At 48.1% G+C, this 20,944-nt stretch overlaps 2 protein-coding genes across 3 annotated transcripts; both read right to left on the bottom strand.

Annotated features, from left to right (window-relative positions):
* Positions 1–5,440: 5,440 nt before the first annotated feature.
* Positions 5,441–6,490, bottom strand: LOC101783021 (protein STRICTOSIDINE SYNTHASE-LIKE 10). The gene has a single exon (XM_004955185.1). It carries the CDS (start codon positions 6,488–6,490, stop codon positions 5,441–5,443), a length of 1,050 nt encoding a protein of 349 aa, XP_004955242.1.
* A 2,019-nt stretch (positions 6,491–8,509) lies between these two features.
* On the bottom strand, positions 8,510–16,095 carry LOC101784764 (RRP12-like protein). Of its 2 annotated transcripts, none has more exons than XM_004954079.4 (19): positions 15,473–16,095; positions 14,575–15,106; positions 14,222–14,476; positions 13,762–13,856; positions 13,061–13,258; positions 12,777–12,968; positions 12,468–12,689; positions 11,866–12,032; positions 11,680–11,773; positions 11,535–11,591; positions 11,254–11,382; positions 11,084–11,155; positions 10,552–10,665; positions 10,282–10,446; positions 10,058–10,186; positions 9,867–9,968; positions 9,685–9,761; positions 9,383–9,505; positions 8,510–9,303 (listed from the first exon to the last, which is right to left on the bottom strand). In XM_004954079.4, exons 1-19 carry the CDS (start codon positions 16,010–16,012, stop codon positions 8,748–8,750), a joined length of 3,819 nt encoding a protein of 1,272 aa, XP_004954136.1. In that variant the 5' UTR covers positions 16,013–16,095; the 3' UTR covers positions 8,510–8,747. The 2 variants fall into 2 exon arrangements, with proteins under 2 accessions (XP_004954136.1, XP_004954137.1); XM_004954080.4 differs by having other exon boundaries at positions 13,762–13,853.
* Between the last annotated feature and the right edge of the window lie 4,849 nt (positions 16,096–20,944).

The raw sequence follows: 20,944 nt of genomic DNA, 5'->3' as shown, positions 1-20,944 counted from the left end.
TCGGCAGTCGCAATGGCAGAAGACGAGAGGACGCGTCCGGCACGGCGGCACTAGCCGGCGAGCCGTTTCTGAGGGCCTCAGACGCTGTCGGAGAAGGATTCTCCTGTAGATGCTACGGACCTCCGGCGCTCCGGCGAACGACTAGGGTGGACGGTAAATGAAATACCGTCCACCCTGGGCCGTTTCCGTCCGCTGGATTCGATCTGTGCGGCCGTGATCATCCACTCTGGCCCTGCCTCCGCCTCCGATTCTGAATCCGAAGAGGGCCGTCCACGACCTGGCTGCGCCCGTAGCTGCAGGTCGGCCTGCCGCGCGCGCCCCTCATCGGCGCTCGCTCGATCAAGCAATTTGCCGCAGCTCGTTCCATCGTCTCTAGATCTCTGCGATGTCGCACTTCCGCCCTGGCCAGCCGTGCTTCCCTGCGGCCGGTCGGCCGGATGGCCCCAAGCTCCCAATTGCTTCGCCGGCTTCATTGTGACGCCGGCCGGATCGGAGCACCTCTTCTCACGCGGCTCCTGTGAGCTGCGACGGCGGCAGTCAGCTGATGAGGACTCCGGCGGCGCCATGCCGTCCCGCGAGAGACGCCACCACATTCTCACCCGTGCAGCGGGCGGCCGGAGGGATCATTCAACGCAGGAGGCGGCCGCGATGCGGTGGCGCACCGGCGACACGCCGTGCCGCGAGCCGCGCCTTGGGTCTGGGGGTGGACGGTAAATGAAATACCATCCACCCTTTGGGCTATGGCGGCCGCTGCCCGTTGGATTGAGCTCCTGCGGCAATTGTTGACCCTCGCTCAGGCCCCGCCTCCGTCCGTGCCCCGCCTCCGCGCCTATGGCTCTGTAAACTGCCCGGCGCGCGCGCCCGCGGCGAGGAGATGGCCGCGCTCGAGCCGCGCCGTGCGACCTCCTTCCGGGACAAGGCCACGTCGCCGCCGCCGTCCGCGCGCAGGAACCTACCAATAGAGGTGTAGTTGCCAACACCCTGCAAGCCATTGTTCAGTCGTAGCAGTAATCAGGGCCAACCGATGCTTGGCACTTTGGCAGGATGTAGTCGAACAATGAGTACTTGCAGAAGTCCATTAGACTGGCGGTTGTGATCTTCGCCTGACAGTCTGGGCCATAAACAATGTCGAGCCGGCACTGCTGTCACGCATGAACTTTTTGGAGCAGTAGACGCGGTGGTTCTGTCATGCTGAAACTTCGCCTGACAATCAAGTCAGCATGACAGAACAGGACGCTTTCATGTTCTTGCCGCAGGAGGAAGAGGAGCTGAGAACTGATCCGAGACTCAGCGTGGGATGAGTGGGATGGGTAATTATCTAGCTTCCGGCTGGAAATGAAGGTGAGAGGATGACCATGGCGGCCGCCGGTGACTGGGCGGTTGGAGGAGGGGGAGTGACAGATGGGCCCAAGAAGGGGCCTATTTGTAAATATATTGGGTCTTTATGCAAAATTTTGGGTCGAGGTTATATGTAAATCAGGGGGCAATCTGTAAATTCAGGGACACCGACCAGGTAAACGGCGAGGTCGCTTGCCGCCGCCGGCGAGGCGGCGTTCTCCGCTAGCCCGTCGCCATGCACCCCTGAGTAATCCTCTTCCTGTTCACGAGCCCATCCGCCGCATCATCCCTCCGCGCGCCGGTCATGGCCCTAGCTCCCCTGAGATGCTCACGCGGCAGCGGGCAGCACCGGGCCGCCGGCGAGTCGAGAATCGAGAGCGCAGCGCCAACCAGGAAGGCAGGAATGGCACTGGCAATAGCTCGGCGAGGCAGCACACGAAGAAGATGGCGGCATGGGCTGGTTGCAAGATCCAGTCATACTGCTGATTGGCTGGTGCGACAACCAAACTCTGTTCCTCTTCTTCAGAAGCTTGTTAAAACTCTCGGGGTCGTAGCAACTCGGCCGCGCGTTCCGCTTGAATACGGTGGCGCCCGCGGCTGCTCACCAAGATTGAAGTGATCCACAGTTGCTCACCAATTTGCTGCCGTCGATTGGCCGGCCGGCCGCCCTTACGTAAAAAGCCTCCACAAAAGAAAGCCTGAGGCCTGGCAGTGGCCAAGCGCAAGTCTCTCTGGAATTCAGGTTTGTGTTGCCCTTGTCAGAAATTCAGAATTCAGCGAAAGTTTCCGTTTGGCATTGGCACACGGTTCTGTGCTGAATAATTTAGTTGGCCACAATGTTTGCTGCTTAGCTTTGTGCTGGCAGATACCACAGATGCACAGATCAAGATTGAAGACGATGTAAGCAGCAACATAAGCAATCCAAACCATTCATTTATGATCATTATTCATTCACGTTTTTTTATGGAAATTATTGATTCAGGTTCAGGGCAATTGGCATCAGTCCCTGGCTCCCTGCCGCGACAGAGTACAGAGTCCATTTCATAGCCTCTAGGATCCACCACCTGATCACGGCACCTGTTGACAGCACCGCCATCACCCTGGCAACGGCGAGGAGCAGTGGTCCGTTGCTGGTTCTCATGGCCGGTGTGGTGTCTGTTCTTTGTGTTCTAGCTACAAATGCAGCAGTCTGCTGATGATTTTGCTGTAGATAGTTCACCGAATGGCTATGCATTCTGATGGGTTGAGGTGGGGTGGATTTATAGAGAAAAATTCGAAGTTTGAGCTCATTATTTTTTAATTCGTTATGTTTAGATGATCAATTTTTTAATTCGTTATGTTTAGATGATCAATTTGGAGTAACTTGCTGCAAGATCGGGGTAAAAGTCGAAACGTTCTACTATTATGCTTCTCGTCAAGATACGAACAAGTCTGCCAAAGAAAATCATGATGTAACTAGCCAATCGATTAGATGCAGTTACTCCATCCTGATTTGTGCTAATAAAAATTAAGACCAAGTAGCACAGAATGTAGTAACAGACGGCATGACGAAGCAGGTGAACTGCGTTTCAACTCAAGAACAGGCAAGTGTACCACTGAACACCACACACTGAACCAATAACAAAGGATCAAATTATGCAGCATGTACATTGTGCTAGCCTGGCATATACGAACGGTGAAATAGCAGGATCCTGACAATTTGTGTCTTCATTCAGAGAGGCAACGTGTTCCGAAGAGGGAGCTTGTTTAATTCTTGATGGCAGTATCTTATAGTGTCAGCGCAGCACACAACTTGCAATTTTCTGTCGTTTACTGGATTGACATCTCATGATCTGTCCAGCGAACTCAGAAGTTGAATCAATCCACATCCACAGTTCGTGGGAAAAATCTGCAGAAAGGATTCTGCATCAAAGGTTGGATTATCAGAGCACATGACTGGAGTTGCTCCGGCAAAGCTTAACGGCGGGGAGTCGAAGCCTGAAATTCAGCAAGCAATCCATACGGCCATACGGGCGTGCCAAGGTTCGGCATGCGCAGCCAGGCAAGCTGAAAATTCAGGAGGATTGGGGGTGGACGGTAAGCGATTTCTTCCTATTTTCGTTCGTCACTCCATGGATCATCTCAGAGTCTGAAATTTCACACCATGGTCCGGCAATCGGATACCCATCTGCTCGAATTCTTGCAGGACTTTTGGGCTCCAGTGCCGCCGGGGAACGGAGGACGCTGGGAAGGACGGTACCTGAAACACCGACCACCCACGGGCGTTTCAACTCGCGGTTTTGCAACAATGCAACACGGCAGGGAAGATCGAGAGGAGTTGCTGAACTTTATTTGCCGCTCTTAGTTGTGTCGGATCACGAACGAGAAGCTTGGCTGCAAACTACATGCGCCACACGACACGACGGCGCGCGGCCGTCGCCGTGCTCATGGTGCCGCCTTGCTGTGCCACGACCACCAGCGGCGCAGTCACGGCGGCCACATCCTTATCCGTGGAACGGACGGAGGGACACTCCACGAAGGATCCTTCGACGCAGGAAGCGGCCGCGATGCGGTGGCGCGCTGGCGACACGCCGTGCGCGAGGCGCGCCCTGGACCCGGGGTGGCGATGGATCATGTTCCACGCGCCTTCCTCACAATCCAATTCAATCCTATTTATTTTTAATTTAAAATCATATAATATTAGGATCTAATCTTTGTTGAGCTCGATACTTAATTTTAATAGGCTAAATTAGAGGGCTCTCCAACCCTGGACGGGGTGGACGGTAAATCAAATACCGTTTTGAGGTTGCGGTTGCCGTTGGATCGGGCTTCTGCGGCTATTATTGCCCCTCGCCCAGGCCCTGCCTCCGTCCGTGCCACATCACTGTCTCGCCCATGACTCTGTAACTGCCCCGCGCGCGCCAGCGGCGAAGTGAAGGAGATGGCCGCGCTCGCCGCGCCGGGCGACCTCCCTCCGGGCTCCGGTCCGCCGCAGACCATCTTCCGGGACAAGGCCACGTCGCCGCCGCCGTCCGCGCAGGAACCTCCCAACTGAGGTTGGTCGTGCCGTCGTGGCGCGTCTGCCACGCGTCCGGCCAGCGCGTCACGAAGCTGGGCCAGGCTGATGTGTCGAGCAGCTCGGCGCAGTCGTGCATGGCCGTCGGCGGCGCGGCAGGCGCGGACGCGGAGAGGTTGCGCGCCGCGAGCGCGCCGTCGTGGCCCGCGCCATGGTGAACTGGACGGACGCTGCAAACGTTTCCCGGGCCGACCGTGCCTCCTCCAACGTGAGCGCGGTCTCGCACGCGCTCGGGTACGGTGTCGACTGGCAGATCAACGTGACGTTCACGCTGCTGGACGGTGATGTCGCCGCCGTGGTGGCGGCGACCATGTCTTCTGCCCTCGATGCCGCCTCGATCGTCTCCCTTTGTGGCCGTAGCAAAAGGCACCACCGTCGCGAGAGCTAGCACCGTGGCCATGGCGCAGGACCTTGCAACGATGGCTAGCCTTCACTCCACTTGCCTCTGTGGCGAGGTTGCCCGACCAAACGTTTCCATGGTTGTAGCCGAGGCTGAGCTGCGCCTGCTCGTTGTGCACGCGCAACAACTGGGTAGCGTGCAGGTCTTGGCTGTTTTGTACGTCTTGAGACGATCGCTGCATGGTGCAGAGCCCTTTTGGCATACTGCGCTCTGTTGAAATGGAAGTAGTTCCTTTCACGTTCTAAGTTATGAATTCTCAGGACAGCATGAGCTTTTTGGATGAACTTAATACGGCTGTTCATGTTCCAATTACATAGCTGGTGGCTCCAATTACGTTCTGTGACGTTCACGCTGGACGGTGATGTTCCAGTTACATGGCTAAAGTTAAACTCGCAAATAAAAATCTGGGAGCATTTTTTTGCTCTATGGACTAACTTTGGATTTCAGTCACTTTGCATTTTGACCCACTGTGGTAACAGTAGTCACATTAACCATTTAAGTATAGCATGCGTGATGCATTCAACGAGTATCCAGTAGACTAAGTACAATCTTAACTGAAATGTAAATAAAAATTCAAGCTCCTAAAAAATAGCAAAATAAAAAAATTAACAATTCTAAAACAAAGCACTAGCTATAAATCTAACCTCCTATTCGCTAACTACGGCAACATAAGGTAATTCCACCGATCCCATGTAAAGCTTGCCACCTTCCCTCTCCATCACTTCGGTTGGCCTCACGCTCTTGGGTCCTCTCATCACCTGGATCACTTTTCCGTCAGCATTAATCCTCACGGCGAGCAAATGGCTGTCCGGACCAAACGGTAGTTCCATTTTCTCCCGGTGTAGCGCCACCCAAAATCCACCTTTGCCGTCAGCCCTTACGTTATCTGGATAGCCCGGTAGATCGGCGAGCGGCTCCGACGTACCCGCCTTGGTACCCTTGATCCAATACCTCATCAACTTGCATGGCCCGGTAAGTGCGACGACAAGGTGTGTCCGATCAGCACTAATGGCGAGGCCATTAGGGTAAGTGATGCCGGATTGCAATACCGTGACACGGTTTGTCTTTGGATCGTACTTCATAAGACGGCCACTCGAGTCTCCGGTGGCCGTTACTCTCTCATGCTGGGATCGCTGGTAGTTCATACTGCTGTCCGTAAAGAAAACTTCTCCAGTGACCTGATCGACATCGACGCCGTTGGTGAAGCGGAGCGGCACGCCGTCGACCTTCGTGACCAGCACCTTTGCCTCGCCGCCACCTGGCCCGACACGCATCAGCCCCTTGTAGGCGTCGGCGATGTAAAGGTTACCAGACCCGTAGTGGAAGCGCAGACCCAACGGGCGGCCGCACCTGCTCTCTGTCACCTCCGCCGGCCGAGTCCTGGACGCGGTGCAGGCCTTGGCGTCGTAACCCGGACTGTACGCGTAGGTCGACCAGCCGCGCGCCAGCCCGTTCCACTTGAGGACGCGGCCGTCGGAGATGCCGCTGTAGGGACCGGCGCCGTCGCCGTCGAACGCGACGCTCTCCGGGCCACGCAGCAGCGATCCGCGGAGCGGCAGGTGCAGGCTCCGGCTGCCATCGATGGTAGCCGTTTGGGAGATGGGGCGCGCCGCAGCGCACGGCTGGAGCAGGAGCGCCAGGACGGCGAGCAACGAGATCGCCAGCGCCAGAAGCCTCTTCCCCGTGATGATCCCCATGATTGCTCTGCTTGCGAGCGCGCCGCCTAGCAGAAAGGGTTTGTGGACTTGGACCTTGCGTTGGTTGGCTGAACGTTTGGTGAACGCTAGCTTTGGCTTTGGTGGAGAGAATCAGAGAAGCGCAGGGTGCCTCTGCCTTTTATGGTGGCCTGGCAACTATACTTGCTTTCCGAGTCGGTGGTAGCGGGGGTCTACAGTTGGACTCGGACTTGGTGCTCTCAGACTGCCGAGCTCGACGCGCCATGCGACCTCCCTTGCCAACACCCTGAAGCCCATTGTTTCCGTCGTAGCAGTAATCAGGGCCAAACGATGCTTGGTACTTTGGTAGGATGTAATTGAACAATGAGTATTTGCAAAACGTCCATCAGAGTATCAGACTGATGGTTGTCATCACCGCCTCACAGTCTGGACCATAAACAATGTCTAACCGGCCCTGCTATCATGCTAAATTTTCATGATGTTTCAGCTATCTGAGCATGAAACCACGAAGCTATGGGAGAGAGTTATCGAGCATCGTTTGAGAAGGATAACACGGATCTTTATGAATCAATTTAGTTTCATGTCTGGAAGGTCAACCATGAAAGCTATTTTATTAATAAGACAAGTTATGGAGCATTACAGGGAGAAGAAGTACCTACACATGGTTTTCATTGACTTGGAGAAGACGTATGATAAAATACCAAGAAATGTTATCTGGTGGGGTTTGGACAAACATAAAGTCCCAACGAAGTATGTTGGACTTATTAAAAACATGTACAACAATGTTGCAACTAGAGTCCGAACAAATGATGATGACACATATGACTTTCAGATTAGAATATGACTGCATCAAGGGTCTGCTTTGAGCCCTTATCTATTTGCTTTGGTGATGGATGAGGTAACAAGTGACATTCAAAGGGATATCATTTGGTGTAGGCTCTTCGCGGATGATGTAATGCTAGTTGATGAAAGTCGAGCAGGAGTAAATAGGAAACTGGAGTTGTGGCGGGAGACCCTAGAGTCAAAAGGTTTTAGACTCAGCAGAACTAAAACTGAATATATGATACGTGACTTTAGCACTACTACACATGAGGAGGGAGATATCAGTTTGGAAAGTCAAGTAGTGCCTAGGAAGGATACATTTCGATATTTGGGATAAATGCTACAACGAGATGAGGATATTGATGAGGATGTTAGTCATAGAATCAAAGCGGGTGGATGAAGTGGTGCTAAGCATCAGGAATTTTATACGACAAGAGGGTACCATTGAAGCTAAAAGGCAAGTTTTATATGATGGTGATTAGACCTGCAATGTTGTATGGTGCAGAATGTTAGCCTATAAAAAAACGACATGTCCAGCAGATAAGTGTTGTGGAAATGCGTATGTTGTGTTGGATTTGTGGCTATACGAGAAGGGATCGAGTCCAGAATGAGGATATATGTGATAGGTTAGAGGAAGCACCAATTGAATTAAAACTTATCCAACACCGGCTGAGATGGTTTGGACATGTCCAACGAAGGCTTCCAGAGGCACCGGTGCGTAGTGGAACGCTAAGGCGTGACAGTAACGTGAAGAGAGGTAGAGGAATACCAAAATTAATATAGGAAAATGCAATAAAAGAATATTTGAAGAGATGAAATATACCTAAAGATTTAGCCCTAGATAGAAGTGCTTGGAAAATAGCTATTTATATACCGAACTCTGATTTGTGGCTCTTATTGGATTTCAACTCTAGCCTATCCAACTTGATTTGTGGTTCTTATTGGATTTCAACTTTAACCTACCCGGGACTAAAAGGTTACATTGTTGTTGTTGTCTCAGTTATCTGAACGAGTTTTTTCGTGAACTTGTTTGAGTTTGTAGACGGTCATGGATACGATGAGCTACGCATGCAGTCCTCTGCAATCCCTTCGCTACCCAGTCCTCGTCACAGCAGCCCATGGCCGCGCACAAACAGGATTATGCCGCTGCAGCATCCTGTACCAACCTTGCGACGCTAACTCGCTTTCCTTCCTCACATCCTCCATCGGCGTCCGTGGTTCTTGTCACCGTGGCGGCAACAAATTTCAAAGACTTTACTAGCCATCAAACAGAACAATCTGATTTCATACAAACCCAGTGTGAGCTTCTAAATCAAAACAAAATCGCGTAAAACGAGCTACAGTACAAGCACAGGTGCTTCTGAATTCCGGCACTGTACAGATCAAAATTTTGCTCCGGCACGACCGGCCAGCCAGCTAAACACGAAGCTTCATCGCCTCGTCTCCTCGACGCCCCTTATTTGTTCTTTTTGTGCTTCATCTTTCCAGTCCGCTTAGAAGACAGCGCGGCACTCACGGTCTTCCCTTCAAGCTTCTTGGTGACCTTCATGACACTGGCCATGCCCTTGCGCGCAGATGCCTTGCGGTCCGACCTTCGGTTGAGCAGCTTACGATCCAGCGGCCAGTATGCGTAAGGTTCCATCTTGTCTTTCTTCTTCAGATCACCGCCAGCCTTCTTGCTGGTGTACTCATGGCCAGTGTAGGCCCAGCCAGAGCTGGACGTCTTCCTCTTCTTAATGGACTGGCTTCTGATGGAGCTCTTTCCATCAGCCTCGTCGTCGTCACGAGAGACAGGCTTCTTTTTCCGCTTCTCCCACTCATCACGCACAATTATACGGCCTTCAGGATCCATCTCGAACTCGTCGTCGTCGTCATCACATGTGGCCCTCTTTCTCCCTGATTTCAGGGCCAACCGCACTGTTTTCTGGTCAAGTAAATCTAAGGGTTCACCAGTCGATTGGTCAATGGACTTCTCCAATAAGCTCTTATCTGCTTGGCGCCTCCGACTCGACCTAGACAGGATCAACGAAAGAATATAATTTCAGTTGCTTACCAGAACTTCAACAAGTATGCCACTATCATGTCACGTACCGTGTTGAAGCTTTCGATCCAGCACGAGAAGTAACGGTATGCTGGGTAGAGAAGGGACCGTCAGATTCATCATCGTCACTTCCAAAATCAGAAAACATCTGTGTGTGATTCCATCTACTTTGCCTGTAGGAAACAAGGACCAGACACTTGAGCAAACAGAAGCTGTGGGTAGCGTATGTTTAAGATCAGATCGAACAACATCGATTTTGTCAATCCCAGAACAAAAAAATTCTTCTAGGGTTTAAGAAACTTTGACAGCAAACTTCCATCAACTGAATTAAGGCACAACTACCCCATAATACCTTGTAACTCCCGAGGCCAAAGACATTGCATCCCCATCCTCAGAAGATTTGGCCTTCCGCATTTTTCGCTCATTAATCTGAATATAGCATGTACTTAATAGTAAGAGATAAGGGAGTAGGGAGAAAGAAATGTTCCACCTTTGCAGTTTGAGAATAATGCAGCATAAAACAATGGATGTTACCTTCCGGATATTGGTGAGCAATTTCATATGCTCTTCAGGCATCACAGCCTTCACAGCATCTAAACCACATTTCTTCACTAGAATTTCTATGAGTGACTTGACCTAACAATGTGGTGTGGGATCAATAGAAAGCTCCAAGAAGGGAAAAAAAATCATATTTCCTTTCTCAATATTATTGTAGCAATATATACCTTCGCTTTGAAGGAACTCTTTGTATCACTTTGCCAGTTCAACAAACCCTCAACAACTCCCTTCAAGTGCTCATGCAACACTTCAGCTTTAGATTTAGCCACTAGAGCTTTGACAAAACCTAAGTTTGCCTGACCACAAAATTGATGCTAGTGTAAGAGCTAACAAAAGCTATAAATGGTCAAAGCGGTAAAGAAATAAACTAGAACTGTGATGTTCCCTTTACCTTGACGATTTCCCGGTTGTTCCTCTGCATAAGCAAGAAAGTCTGAGGGAGGAGCTTGTACGCGATTCCAATAAGCTCCGAGAACTCATAAGTCAGTCGAGCTAATCCAGTCACAACAGCACTAATTGCATATGGAGTTTGACCAGAGACCAGACCACCAGCAACCTAAACATAATATCCGCTAGAGTTAAACCAAACTATAAATATGTATTATGTATATGAACATAACATAGCAAAGTGATCTCGTAATTCATAAGTAATTGCTGGTACCATGCCAAAGAACTGGTGCAAGCTCTCCTTCCTCTCATCATTTCCAGCATCTTCACATGCACGAGCAATTTCAATAAGCAAATTGTAAGCTCTGTTTCTGGTTTTCTTATTTGCCTGTCAATAAACATCAGCAAATAATTGTTAATCATATGGCTTTTTATTGTGCAACACAAAAGTAGTTCAAAGCTTTCCCATCAGAACAAATTAGTTTGCTTGAGTAACCAACACTAAGCTTCGTGATTGCACACTGGCTTTTTTTCCAAAAAGATATTAAGGAAACCAGTAATGCAGTATTACTTTTCAGTAGGACATTCCTAAAATGACATCTACATAAATCTTTTCAACTCTTATCGTTCTGGAAAAGGCAGGACAGTTTTAGTGTTGACGATACAGCAAAAGGCTAACAGAGTAATGGTACAAATGTAAGACACAATTTAACACAAATACTGCATGGCAAAATGGTCAGGTGGCCAGCATCCTGATCAGCCATATTATTGAGAAATTGTGCAAAGCCAAGTGAAACTTTAGTTACCTCTTTCAACGCGAGAAGTATTTCAGTGATGAAAGAACTAATAATGTCCCTCTTTCTAACCATAGATGAATCCTACAGACAGACAAGCGTATATTTCTTGTTACAGCTCTCACTATGCATATTTCTCAAAAAAAAAAAACAGCAGAACAACGTATTTAGTTTCTACCAACCTTCAAAATGTAAACAATAAGGTGATAGAGGCATTCAAGCCTGTAGCGTTTTGAGGGAAATTGACAGGGCATCGAGGAAATCATCAATTCCAACAGGACATCCAAATTCTTTTCAACAAATTCTGCATCCTGAAACAATCAACATTCATTTAAAAATCGAACTTTACTTTTGTTATGTGCAATTATCTATGAAGAACTGAAAGCATTTTTTTCTCGAATATGCAGGAGGGCTGTGTAAGATTTCATTAAAGTAGAAGAAAAAACTGAAAGCATTAACAAACCTTAAGTAACATCGAGAGGACCTTGTATGCTCTCTTTTGGATCAATGAGTCACTATCCTAAAACGGAAAATTATCAGGCACTGAAATTAGATTCTTGGTTACATGGAAAGAGCAACAATAATTTACATTAGACCATAATATGTACCTTAATTGCAGGTTTCACATAACTGAATAGAACATTGATAGACTTGGCAGCCAAACCAGGCATCAGTGAAGCTGCGAAATCCAATAGTAGAGCCCTGAAATTCAAATTAACACTTAAGATCAACACAAGGCTTCAGCTGGAATCTACAAATATATAAGAAATGCAAGAACGCAAACTCGTGCAAACCTTGTCATGCTATTTGTGTTGGCGTCAGTTTCGATTTGCATTGAACTATCATCCACTGGCTCTTCATTAACAGCTTTTGTGGCATCCAACAACTTTCTTATCGAATGAAGGAAGAACTTGCCAACAACATCTTTGTCTGATATGGAAGCTATCTCACTTATCGCAGGCTACAGGTTCGATCAAGAGGGGGAGAATATGCAAGTTACTACTTTGAAGCAATATAACTGAAATGCAATCAGCAAATAATTTAACTACTAAGAGACTCACACAATGAAAATTGTACTTTTAGTCCACAAAATGGGAGACTTTCTTTATAGAAAAGATGATAGTTTGGTTCCAAAAACAAGCTTCAACAATCAGGGCACACAAGGTTATAGATTTACCCTTTATATGACAGCTTCAGAAGCCCAAAAAAAATCCCCAAAAAATCTAGGTGCTTAAAGTTCCTTCAGCCAGGAAAACGAATCTCATTGGCTAGTTAAGTCTTTTCAAAACAAAAAATTCCCCAAAATATGACCAATATTTCATTGGGTAGTTAAGTCTTTTCAAAGAAGAAACAAATCAGAAGAGAGCATACCAAATAGCACACAGCAATAATATACCTGCAATAATCCAATAGCATCCTTTGAAGACGTCAAGAATATAGAACAAAGTACATCCAAAAGCTTTGATGAAAAAGCACGTATCGACTTCAAGTTTTCCTCTGCCCGATCTTTAGTATAGAGTTCCTTTGCTCTTCTTTCAGATTTGCTTAGCTCATCGTCAGTAAGAATGTCTTCTTCTCTAGAAACTGACAAGGCTTCTTTGTTTTGTGTAATCAAAACCTATAAAGACCACAAGTTACAAAAATATAGAAGAAATTAAGAAGGGCAAAACAGTTAGTGTAACATAAAGGAGCCAATGAGGAGCACCTGAATACTGGAGCAAACAATGCCACGCAATTCAGGCTGGTTTTGGAGAGTATCGCATAAAACACTTTGTAGAACTCTGAAGTTGCTTGAAGTATCACATGGATAGTTGCAACAAGATGGCAACAAAGACCACAGAGAATACACATAACCTTCAGCTCTCTTGGCGGAGAAAAGCTTGTCATCCTTCAAGAGCTGTTCAGTTGATGCATTCTTAATATAGTAAGAGTGCAGTTCAAAATAGAAGTACTTTTGTAAAGCGCAGAATTTCAATGAATGCATAATACCTTATTGATGCTTTTCTCTATGGATTTAACAATGCCCAGAATATCCTTTAAGAAAAATTGTAAACTGGCACCAACAATATGCTTCTCTAGAATAGGGAGAATCCATTCATTTTCAGCACATATTGACCGAATCTGAAGAATCTCAAGAACATTCTTTGGACCCATTGCAGCAACTGCTGAACCAATACATGCATTGAGCTGCAGAATAAAAGCAAATGAATGTGAAGCAGGAGATTACCTAATCATACAGAGACCAGATAAATTCTTTTTTGTTTTTGCGGAGACCAGATAAATTTCTAGCAGGACAAGGCCATGCAAATGCACAGCATTATGTATTACGCGCATAAAAAAAAGGTAATTCTGTGATTCAAAATCTGTCCCACAATTCTTGTCATTATTCTCCCATTTAGTGGCAGTCAATTAGCGCTAAACATGGCTAATAAATAGGGGCAAGCAAGGTCATTTCACATATTTGTTAATCTATCCTAGAATTCCTAGGATGGCTTGTTTCTTGGGACAAAGGGAGTCCTGCATAGCAGGCATGATCCCCCCAAACAGCATTTCAGCACTTTACCAGTGATGTATTAAAAAAAAAAGTCCTTTACCAGCACACATGTATTTCTAATCTGTGGCAACTGGGCAAGGCAGATAAGCAAGCAGGATTGAAGTCTCTGTGTATACACTTATACGGGAAAATCTACCTGCTTCCGGAAAGAGAAGTCATCATCTGACATGTTTTGCATGTCTGCCAGGTTCTTCAGTGCTTCAGGTAATAGATCAGCCGAAAACTCTCCTGCTTTTTAATGTTATTAGGTATCAGCTCAGAAACTCATGACCCTTAGAAGCATGCACCTAACTAAGAGAGTAATATACAATAATTCAATTTGTCCAAAAAACTTTGAGACATAAATATTTAATTGATTTTGTAAGCAACAGTGTCCAAGAACAAATACAGTGGAAATTACAAGAACATGATGCCTTTGTGACAGATAAGACTAGGAACTTCAAATCATCAATATCGCTAACATATCAACAATGAAGACATCAAGACAATGATCTATGCTTCCCATCATAATAGAATCAATACCATGATGCAGTCTGAAGCATATTAACCAATCCATATGAATGAGGGAGGATATGCCAAGGCACTGAAATACATACCTAACTTGTCAAATGCCACAGAAATTATATGAAATGATTTGTCCCAAACGTCACTATAGCGGACATCTAACAAGCCTTCTAGGATAGCACATATCTTCTCTATGACCGTGGGATCTGACTTTAGTCCTTGATGTCTAGCCTTGATCTGAGCAATGCCCTTAGACACCATGGTTTCATTGATGCAGTTATCTATTAAACCTTTAAAAGCCTCCACAGATGAAAATCTGGCCTCTTCAAATTCACTTGACAATATATCTGACAAGCAATTTTGAAAGGAAAAAAGGTTACGTACACAGTAATGCCATGTAAGAATCATCGACCAACGAAGAAATGCTAAAGTTTATGAGAACTACCTCCAAGTGAAGTAAAAACCAGTGGAAGCTTTACAATGCATATGTCCTTATTCTGATTGTAAACTTTCTTAGTACCAACATGTAAAAGCCGTGCAATTGAAGCCATTTCATCTCCTGATTTCCTTTCTGAAGACACTGACAGCCCCAAAGAGCACATAATGTCCAATAACACATCAGATTTGAGCTGTAAAGTTGGACTCTCACCAACAGCATTCAGAATCTCCAGTATATTCCTTGTCAAAATTAGTTGATGCAGATCTAACAATGCTTTAAAATATTTTAAGATAGTATTGGAAGGTTTCGACGCCATAAGAGGAAGGCAGCATTTCAGACCATTCAAAATATACAGGACTTCCTTAGCCCCCTTGGGCCCTTCTTCTGCTACACCTGTATTCACAGCACTTGATCCTCCCGCAAGCAGCAGAAACCGTTCAAAGCATCTTGCTATTCCTTCACTTGCTGGAACCAAAATTGCTTGTCTTTGAAAACTTTGGAGAACATCTCTCAAGCATGAATGAGCTTGCTTTCTCACCTACAACCCATTAAAGTAAGCTATGATTTACTCTCTGAATGATTATGGACTAATATATATTTCGGTAAAAACTCGAACAATTTGGTGTGATGTATTGAGCCATGAAAGATTCGCATTCATAGTCATTTACTAGATATTATAGAAGTGACTAGTGAGCACCAAACTTCTCACAAGAATTGAAGGCCACAACAAGACTATCCTACTAATGAATCGAATGGGCCAGTGCTATAATATTTACACAGGCAGCACGCAATGACACTACCCAGTGAGGATAACTGATTTTTTTTAGTGAAAAGGAATATCAATTTGTATCACGGAACACAACGAAATTTTTCACAGCAAAAGTTTGAGAGCGCTTTGCTGTACCTTCGGCCGGTGATCAGTAGCGAGCCTTAGAATCACCGCGTAGAGAGGCTCCACTGTCTCCCAGTTGGCCCTGTACCCTGCAGATATCAAATGCGCCAGGCACCTCAACCCCGCCCTCACGCCTGAGTCGGGCGTCGAAGGGAACTCGAGCACGCGTACCACGTCGTTGGCGACCTCATGCCCACGTGAGCGCACCACCGCAGAGGGGAGCGCCGGTAGCGCCGCGGAGAGGAACGCGAGGAGTGCCCCGGCGACGTGGCGGTCGGCGCCCTCCGCCCCGGCGCGCGCCAGCGGGGCAAGCGCCGCGGCGGCCGCGGCGAAGTACGCGACGGGCGTGGCGTCGACGCCCTGGTCCCTGACGGCCTGCGCCATGGCGGCGGCGGTGGCGCAGAGGTGCTGGTAATCCTCCCGCGGCGAGCCGCCGAGCCGCTCGAGGATGGCCGCGGCGAGATCGGCCTCTCCGTCCAGCAAGGTGAGGTCATCGTCTCCGGCGGTCGAGCGCGGGGTCTGTGGGAGCTCAGCCATGTCGACGTCGGCCATGGCGGGCGGGCGGGCGTGTGGGGAGCCGCACGCGCCGGCCGAATGCACTGGGGAGTTCGGAAGCCGACGCGCTAGGGTTTTGGGGGAGTTTGGAGGAGACGGGCTGACTGTCTGTGCTACGTGTTTTATTGGCGCGAGCGGATACGGGCCTTTACATGGGCTGGGCCTAACTTAAGTGAGGTGCATTTATTGGGCCTAGCATTTTGTTTGAACTTTGTGCTGGAGTGAATTTACGGAATTACGGAGCTTTTACAGACTTCACAGCCGAACGAGGACGACTTCTGCGTTCTCTCTTTAGAAGACCAACAGAATCCCCTAAAAAAAGGGACCAACTGAAGTAGAAATTGGATGTTTGGTTTAATTAATCACCTTTTAACATGAATCTAATGGTTTATCATGAAGATATCTAGACACTGTTACTCATCATTAAACTAACAATGTGCATTTATAAAGGATGATGTGGTGATAGATTAGCACATTCCACTTCACAAACGGCAAACCAAATAAAAATGTGAACAATGCAAATATGGTAGATCCTCATATTCATCAAACCAAGCGTTCTAAATCTTGATATATTTTTTAAAGATCAACTGGTGTAAAAGTACGAAGTTGAAAATATGAAAAGATTCACTAGAATAATGGAAAATAAATTTAGAAAACACATACATCAGATCAGGTTATTGTAGGGGTCTGGTTGTTGGAGACAGTAGCCAGACAGACCATCCTCAAACCTCCACAGACAATTAGGTCAGGTTGGGCTAGCTATGGAAGAAAATTATTTTAGCCGGTAGGCTATCTGCGATGCGTCGAACGACCGAAGCCCAGGGCACCAGACAGAAGACGAACCCATCTGATATGCCGGCATTGACCCCTGTCCAACTCCAACCTCTACCTCAACGGTATAGATGGCCAGATGGACCAGGCTCACTGGGCAGCCCGAGGCCCAACACTAACACGACCCGGTACGAGACGAATAATGCCCGAGCCAGCCCAGCACTATGCATCGAGCAGTGCCTGGGCCGCCATCACGTAGTGCTAGCCTAGGCCCGACACAATTTTTGAGCTGGCCTGATGCGACACGACCTACCTACTAGCAATCCATGTAAATGCAGAAACTCTAACCCTTATCCTTTCATTTCTCCCCTCCCCCCACCTACTCACGCGCACCACCCCTCCTCACGCGCGCCGCCCTCCCTCCCCTGTTGATCGTCGCCCCTACCCTTCCCCTCCCTTCCCTGCTGGGTGCCGCGCCAGTGCCCGGTCGCCGCCCCTGCCCTCCCCTCCCTTCCCTATTGGGAGCTGCGTCGGCGGCTTGCCTTGTGCCCACGACTGGCCTTCTGGGAGGCGCGCCGGACGCCACTGCCGTGGGGCCGCGTGGGGCACCGATGTTGTGGGGGCGCACTAGCCGCTCCATCGATGGGTCCACGCTCACAACCGGGAGGCGCACCAGCCACTACGGCGCGCCCGGGAGGAGCACCACTCGTCGCTGACCTGGAGCTTGCAGTGCTTGGGCTGGCACTAGCTTGATAGTGCCCGTCGTGCCAGCGGACCGACTTGGCATGACAAAATGAATGATCATAGGACTGGCCCTAGGCCGGCAGTTCGACACACAGTGCCGACCCGGCTTGGCACAGCTAAGCCATCGTGTCTGATAGTGCCGAGCCTAGTCGGACCAAACCAATTCGGGCTAGTGCCGGGTTAGGACCGGGCGGCCCATGTGGCCATCTATATGCCTTGCCACCGGCTCTGGAAAACCTTTGTCCGCGGCCGCGCTGTCCGCACCCGCTGGCACCCGCGTGCTTCGACGGTAGCGCGCTGTCCGCACCCGCCGGCACCCGCGTGCTTAGACGGTAGCGCAACCACATGGATGCGCCAATTGTTACTCCATCAAGACGACATTGGGCAGCGGCATCATCATCATCATCTCTAGTTAATTAAGATCTCATTTGAACATGCGGTGCAGGGCATATGGGCTAACAGTCTAACGCACGCTCTAACTGACATCGACGTGACGGGTGTCGACGGCACCGTCGCGCGTGCCCTGGTTTAGCGGTAGCCACACTGTGGCTTTGCGCTCTGAACTTTGTCCGCAACTCATCGTCATCTTCCGGCAGCATTTGAGCTGGTTGTTCAGTTGTTACATTACAAGTTGGCACACGATGACCGGCGGATCAGTGGATGAACATGAACAACACCAGCAGCAATATGTACCTGATCTATCCAGTTATCTGGCCGGCGGCGTCCGGCCTGTGCTGTGACAAGATAAGAGCTGCTGGTAAGTGTGTCGATTAGGTTAATTGGTTAAACATGTGGTTGCGATTAAGAAAACCAGTGGTGACCTGAACCTGTTAACATGCTTCCTGGAGGAGCTAGGCCACCTCGGCCAAGCTGACGGTCGCCGTCGCAGGGCCGGGCCGACCGGCCGGTTAAACTAGCATTACTGCCGTCATCGCCGAGTAAAAGGAGCATTCTTTTCCGCTTAAACAAGCGTAGAAGCAGCAATCGAAGTAAAACATGCCTCCGGTTAAAGAATCCAGTTCAGACAGCGACTACCTGCAAAGCAGGCCATCAGAGCCTTCTTAAACTAACCCTCTCCCTGTTTAGCTCGGGGGAGATGGCGCGGATGGAGATCCACATCCACCCCCCAGGGTTTGGTGGTCTGCCAATTCATTCCATTTCATTCATGGAGAGAAAGCAAAGCATCCGAGGCGGCAGCAGGTGTGGCCTCCCTTTCACCGGAAAGCTTGCCGCTTTCGCGGTTGCTAGATAGCCCATGCCATGGCTTGCCACCACACACACCACTCACCCTTGCTGCCTATATATACCTGCCACACTGCGCTGGTATAGCTGTCCATGTATAGCTAGCTCATCCTAGCATTCCATTTTCGCTTCAGTTCGCAGTGGCTCTGGCTCATGAGGAGGGGCGAGCAAACCCTGCTGGAGAAGCAGGGCACGTGCTCGGTCGATCGGCCGGCCGGGCAGCCCGCTGCATGCATGGTCGATCGCAGCACGTGCGCTCCTTCTCCATCATGGATTCTCGCCCCGTCGGTTCGATCGCCTTAAGCTTGCGCAATGGGAGGGCTCTCATCGGCGGCCGGCGGCGGCAGCGGTGGCGGTGGATCGACGGATGCGTTGGTAAGAAAACACAATAGATGCTCCATTATATTTCTTGGTCAGGCAGGAATTGTTAGATGAGAGTAGCTGGAAAATTGAAGGTTTGGCCAGTAGAAAAGGTCATAGGTGGTGCTCGACGAATCATTGACCTGTAGACATTTGTCATTGGGAAGTCATGGGAGCTCGTGGAAACTTTGACGAAATCTTTAGTTCTTGTGTGGTTCATAATCCTTTTTGCTACTAGGACGTCGTCGGTCGTCGAAAGTAACACTAAGACGCATCGATTTGAACTGGTTCACCTTAAATCGACAAGTGGCGCCGTATATAAACCTTTTCTCCTATCAAAGTTGAATTCCTCATCTCTCCAATTAGACACTTTTTTTAGTTTTCATAAAGAAATGAATTCTTTTCCCCGGTTCGCTGTCATTATTCCAAAATTTCCAGTCTACTCCAATGCAAGCTGCAAGGTTCAGTCCGTGGCCGATATGGTGTGCAGTAGCTAGCCGGGGGAACAGAACTATATAGGCTAGTAAGACTAGGGTTGTTAGGTAGCTCTAGCAGCATGGCTCAGCTTGGATGCTTGAAGATTTCGAGTAAAATATGTAAGTAAAAGAGCTAATTTTTGGACTCTCTTTGGAGCAAATGGAAGGCACAAAAATTTTGGAGGATTGCGATCATATACATATATAGGAAAATATCCTACACATGAGAGATTGCACCTTGTGAAATCCCTTGGATACCTTTGGGATGTGCGAAACCATAGGACTGAAAAAAAACATAACATAAAGTGTTAGATCTCATGAAAGTTTTCTTTTGCGTCTCTAGAATTCCCCCGTGCCAGTACATCCAAGGCCTTTGTTAAAAACTTGAGAAAAATTCATATATGCCATTGAAAATTTAACTCATCCCTTCTATGCCATCCAAATTTAGGGACCGTTTGGTTCCAGGGTTAAACTTTAGTCCCTGTCACATCAAATATTTAGATACTAATTAGGAGTATTAAACATAGACTATTTACAAAATCCATTACACAGATGGAGGCTAAACAGCGAGACGAATCTATTAAGCCTAATTAGTCCATGATTTGACAATGTGCTGCTACAGGAACCATTTGCTAATGATGGATTAATTAGGCTTAATAGATTCATCTCGTCGTTTAGCCTCCATCTGTGTAATTAGTTTTATAATTAACTCATATTTAGTTCTGGTAATTAGCCTCTGAATATTCGATGTGACATGGACTAAACTTTAGCTCCAGGATCCAAACACCCCCTCAGACCATACTTTAGTACCATTGGAAATTTAATTTCATATCTTCTATGCCATTGCTGTTACAATATAGTTACATGTGTCGGTATTTAAACCCGATAACCTATCGAGGAGGATGCTTGAGGTAGTGTTTTGGTTAGTGGGGCTCGTCGTGACCAGGAACTCAAAGGTAAATGTAGACACACGATTTAGACAGATTCGGGCCGCTAGATTGCGTAATACCCTACGTCCTATATATTGGTTGGATTGAATTGCTTTGGAGGGGATCCCTGCCTCACCTTATGTTGCCGGGGGCAGGGTTACAGGTTGGTTGGTTACAAGAATACTAATCGGATACGACTAGAGGAGTTCTATCCTTATTACTACGAGTACTTTTCTAATCCTCGACTAGTTCCTTTCATGTAGACTATGCCGTCATGTGCCATAGTCTCCATGTCAAATGCGTCTCGGTGTCCAGTCCCATATATAGGACTATCCAAACCTTCTGTGACCCCATAGATGCATGTACGACAAGCTCTCAAGTACTTTTTATCAAATGTAGCAGTTTCG

This window comes from Setaria italica, chromosome I (genome assembly GCF_000263155.2).
Source record: "Setaria italica strain Yugu1 chromosome I, Setaria_italica_v2.0, whole genome shotgun sequence".
Classification (NCBI taxonomy): domain Eukaryota; kingdom Viridiplantae; phylum Streptophyta; class Magnoliopsida; order Poales; family Poaceae; genus Setaria; species Setaria italica.
Note: the sequence above shows the minus strand (reverse complement) of the source record. Positions and strands in the feature narration are given on the sequence as shown.

Excerpts from the sequence above, each read along its gene's own strand:
- LOC101784764 (XM_004954079.4), bottom strand. The coding sequence starts at position 16,012 with ATGGCCGACGTCGACATGGCTGAGCTCCCACAGACCCCGCGCTCGACC. Across the intron at positions 12,969-13,060 it reads TAGAGAAAAGCATCAATAAG|CTCTTGAAGGATGACAAGCT; the intron begins GTATTATGCATT and ends TCAACTGAACAG. Across the intron at positions 10,187-10,281 it reads ACAACCGGGAAATCGTCAAG|GCAAACTTAGGTTTTGTCAA; the intron begins GTAAAGGGAACA and ends TTTTGTGGTCAG.
- LOC101783021 (XM_004955185.1), bottom strand. The coding sequence starts at position 6,490 with ATGGGGATCATCACGGGGAAGAGGCTTCTGGCGCTGGCGATCTCGTTG.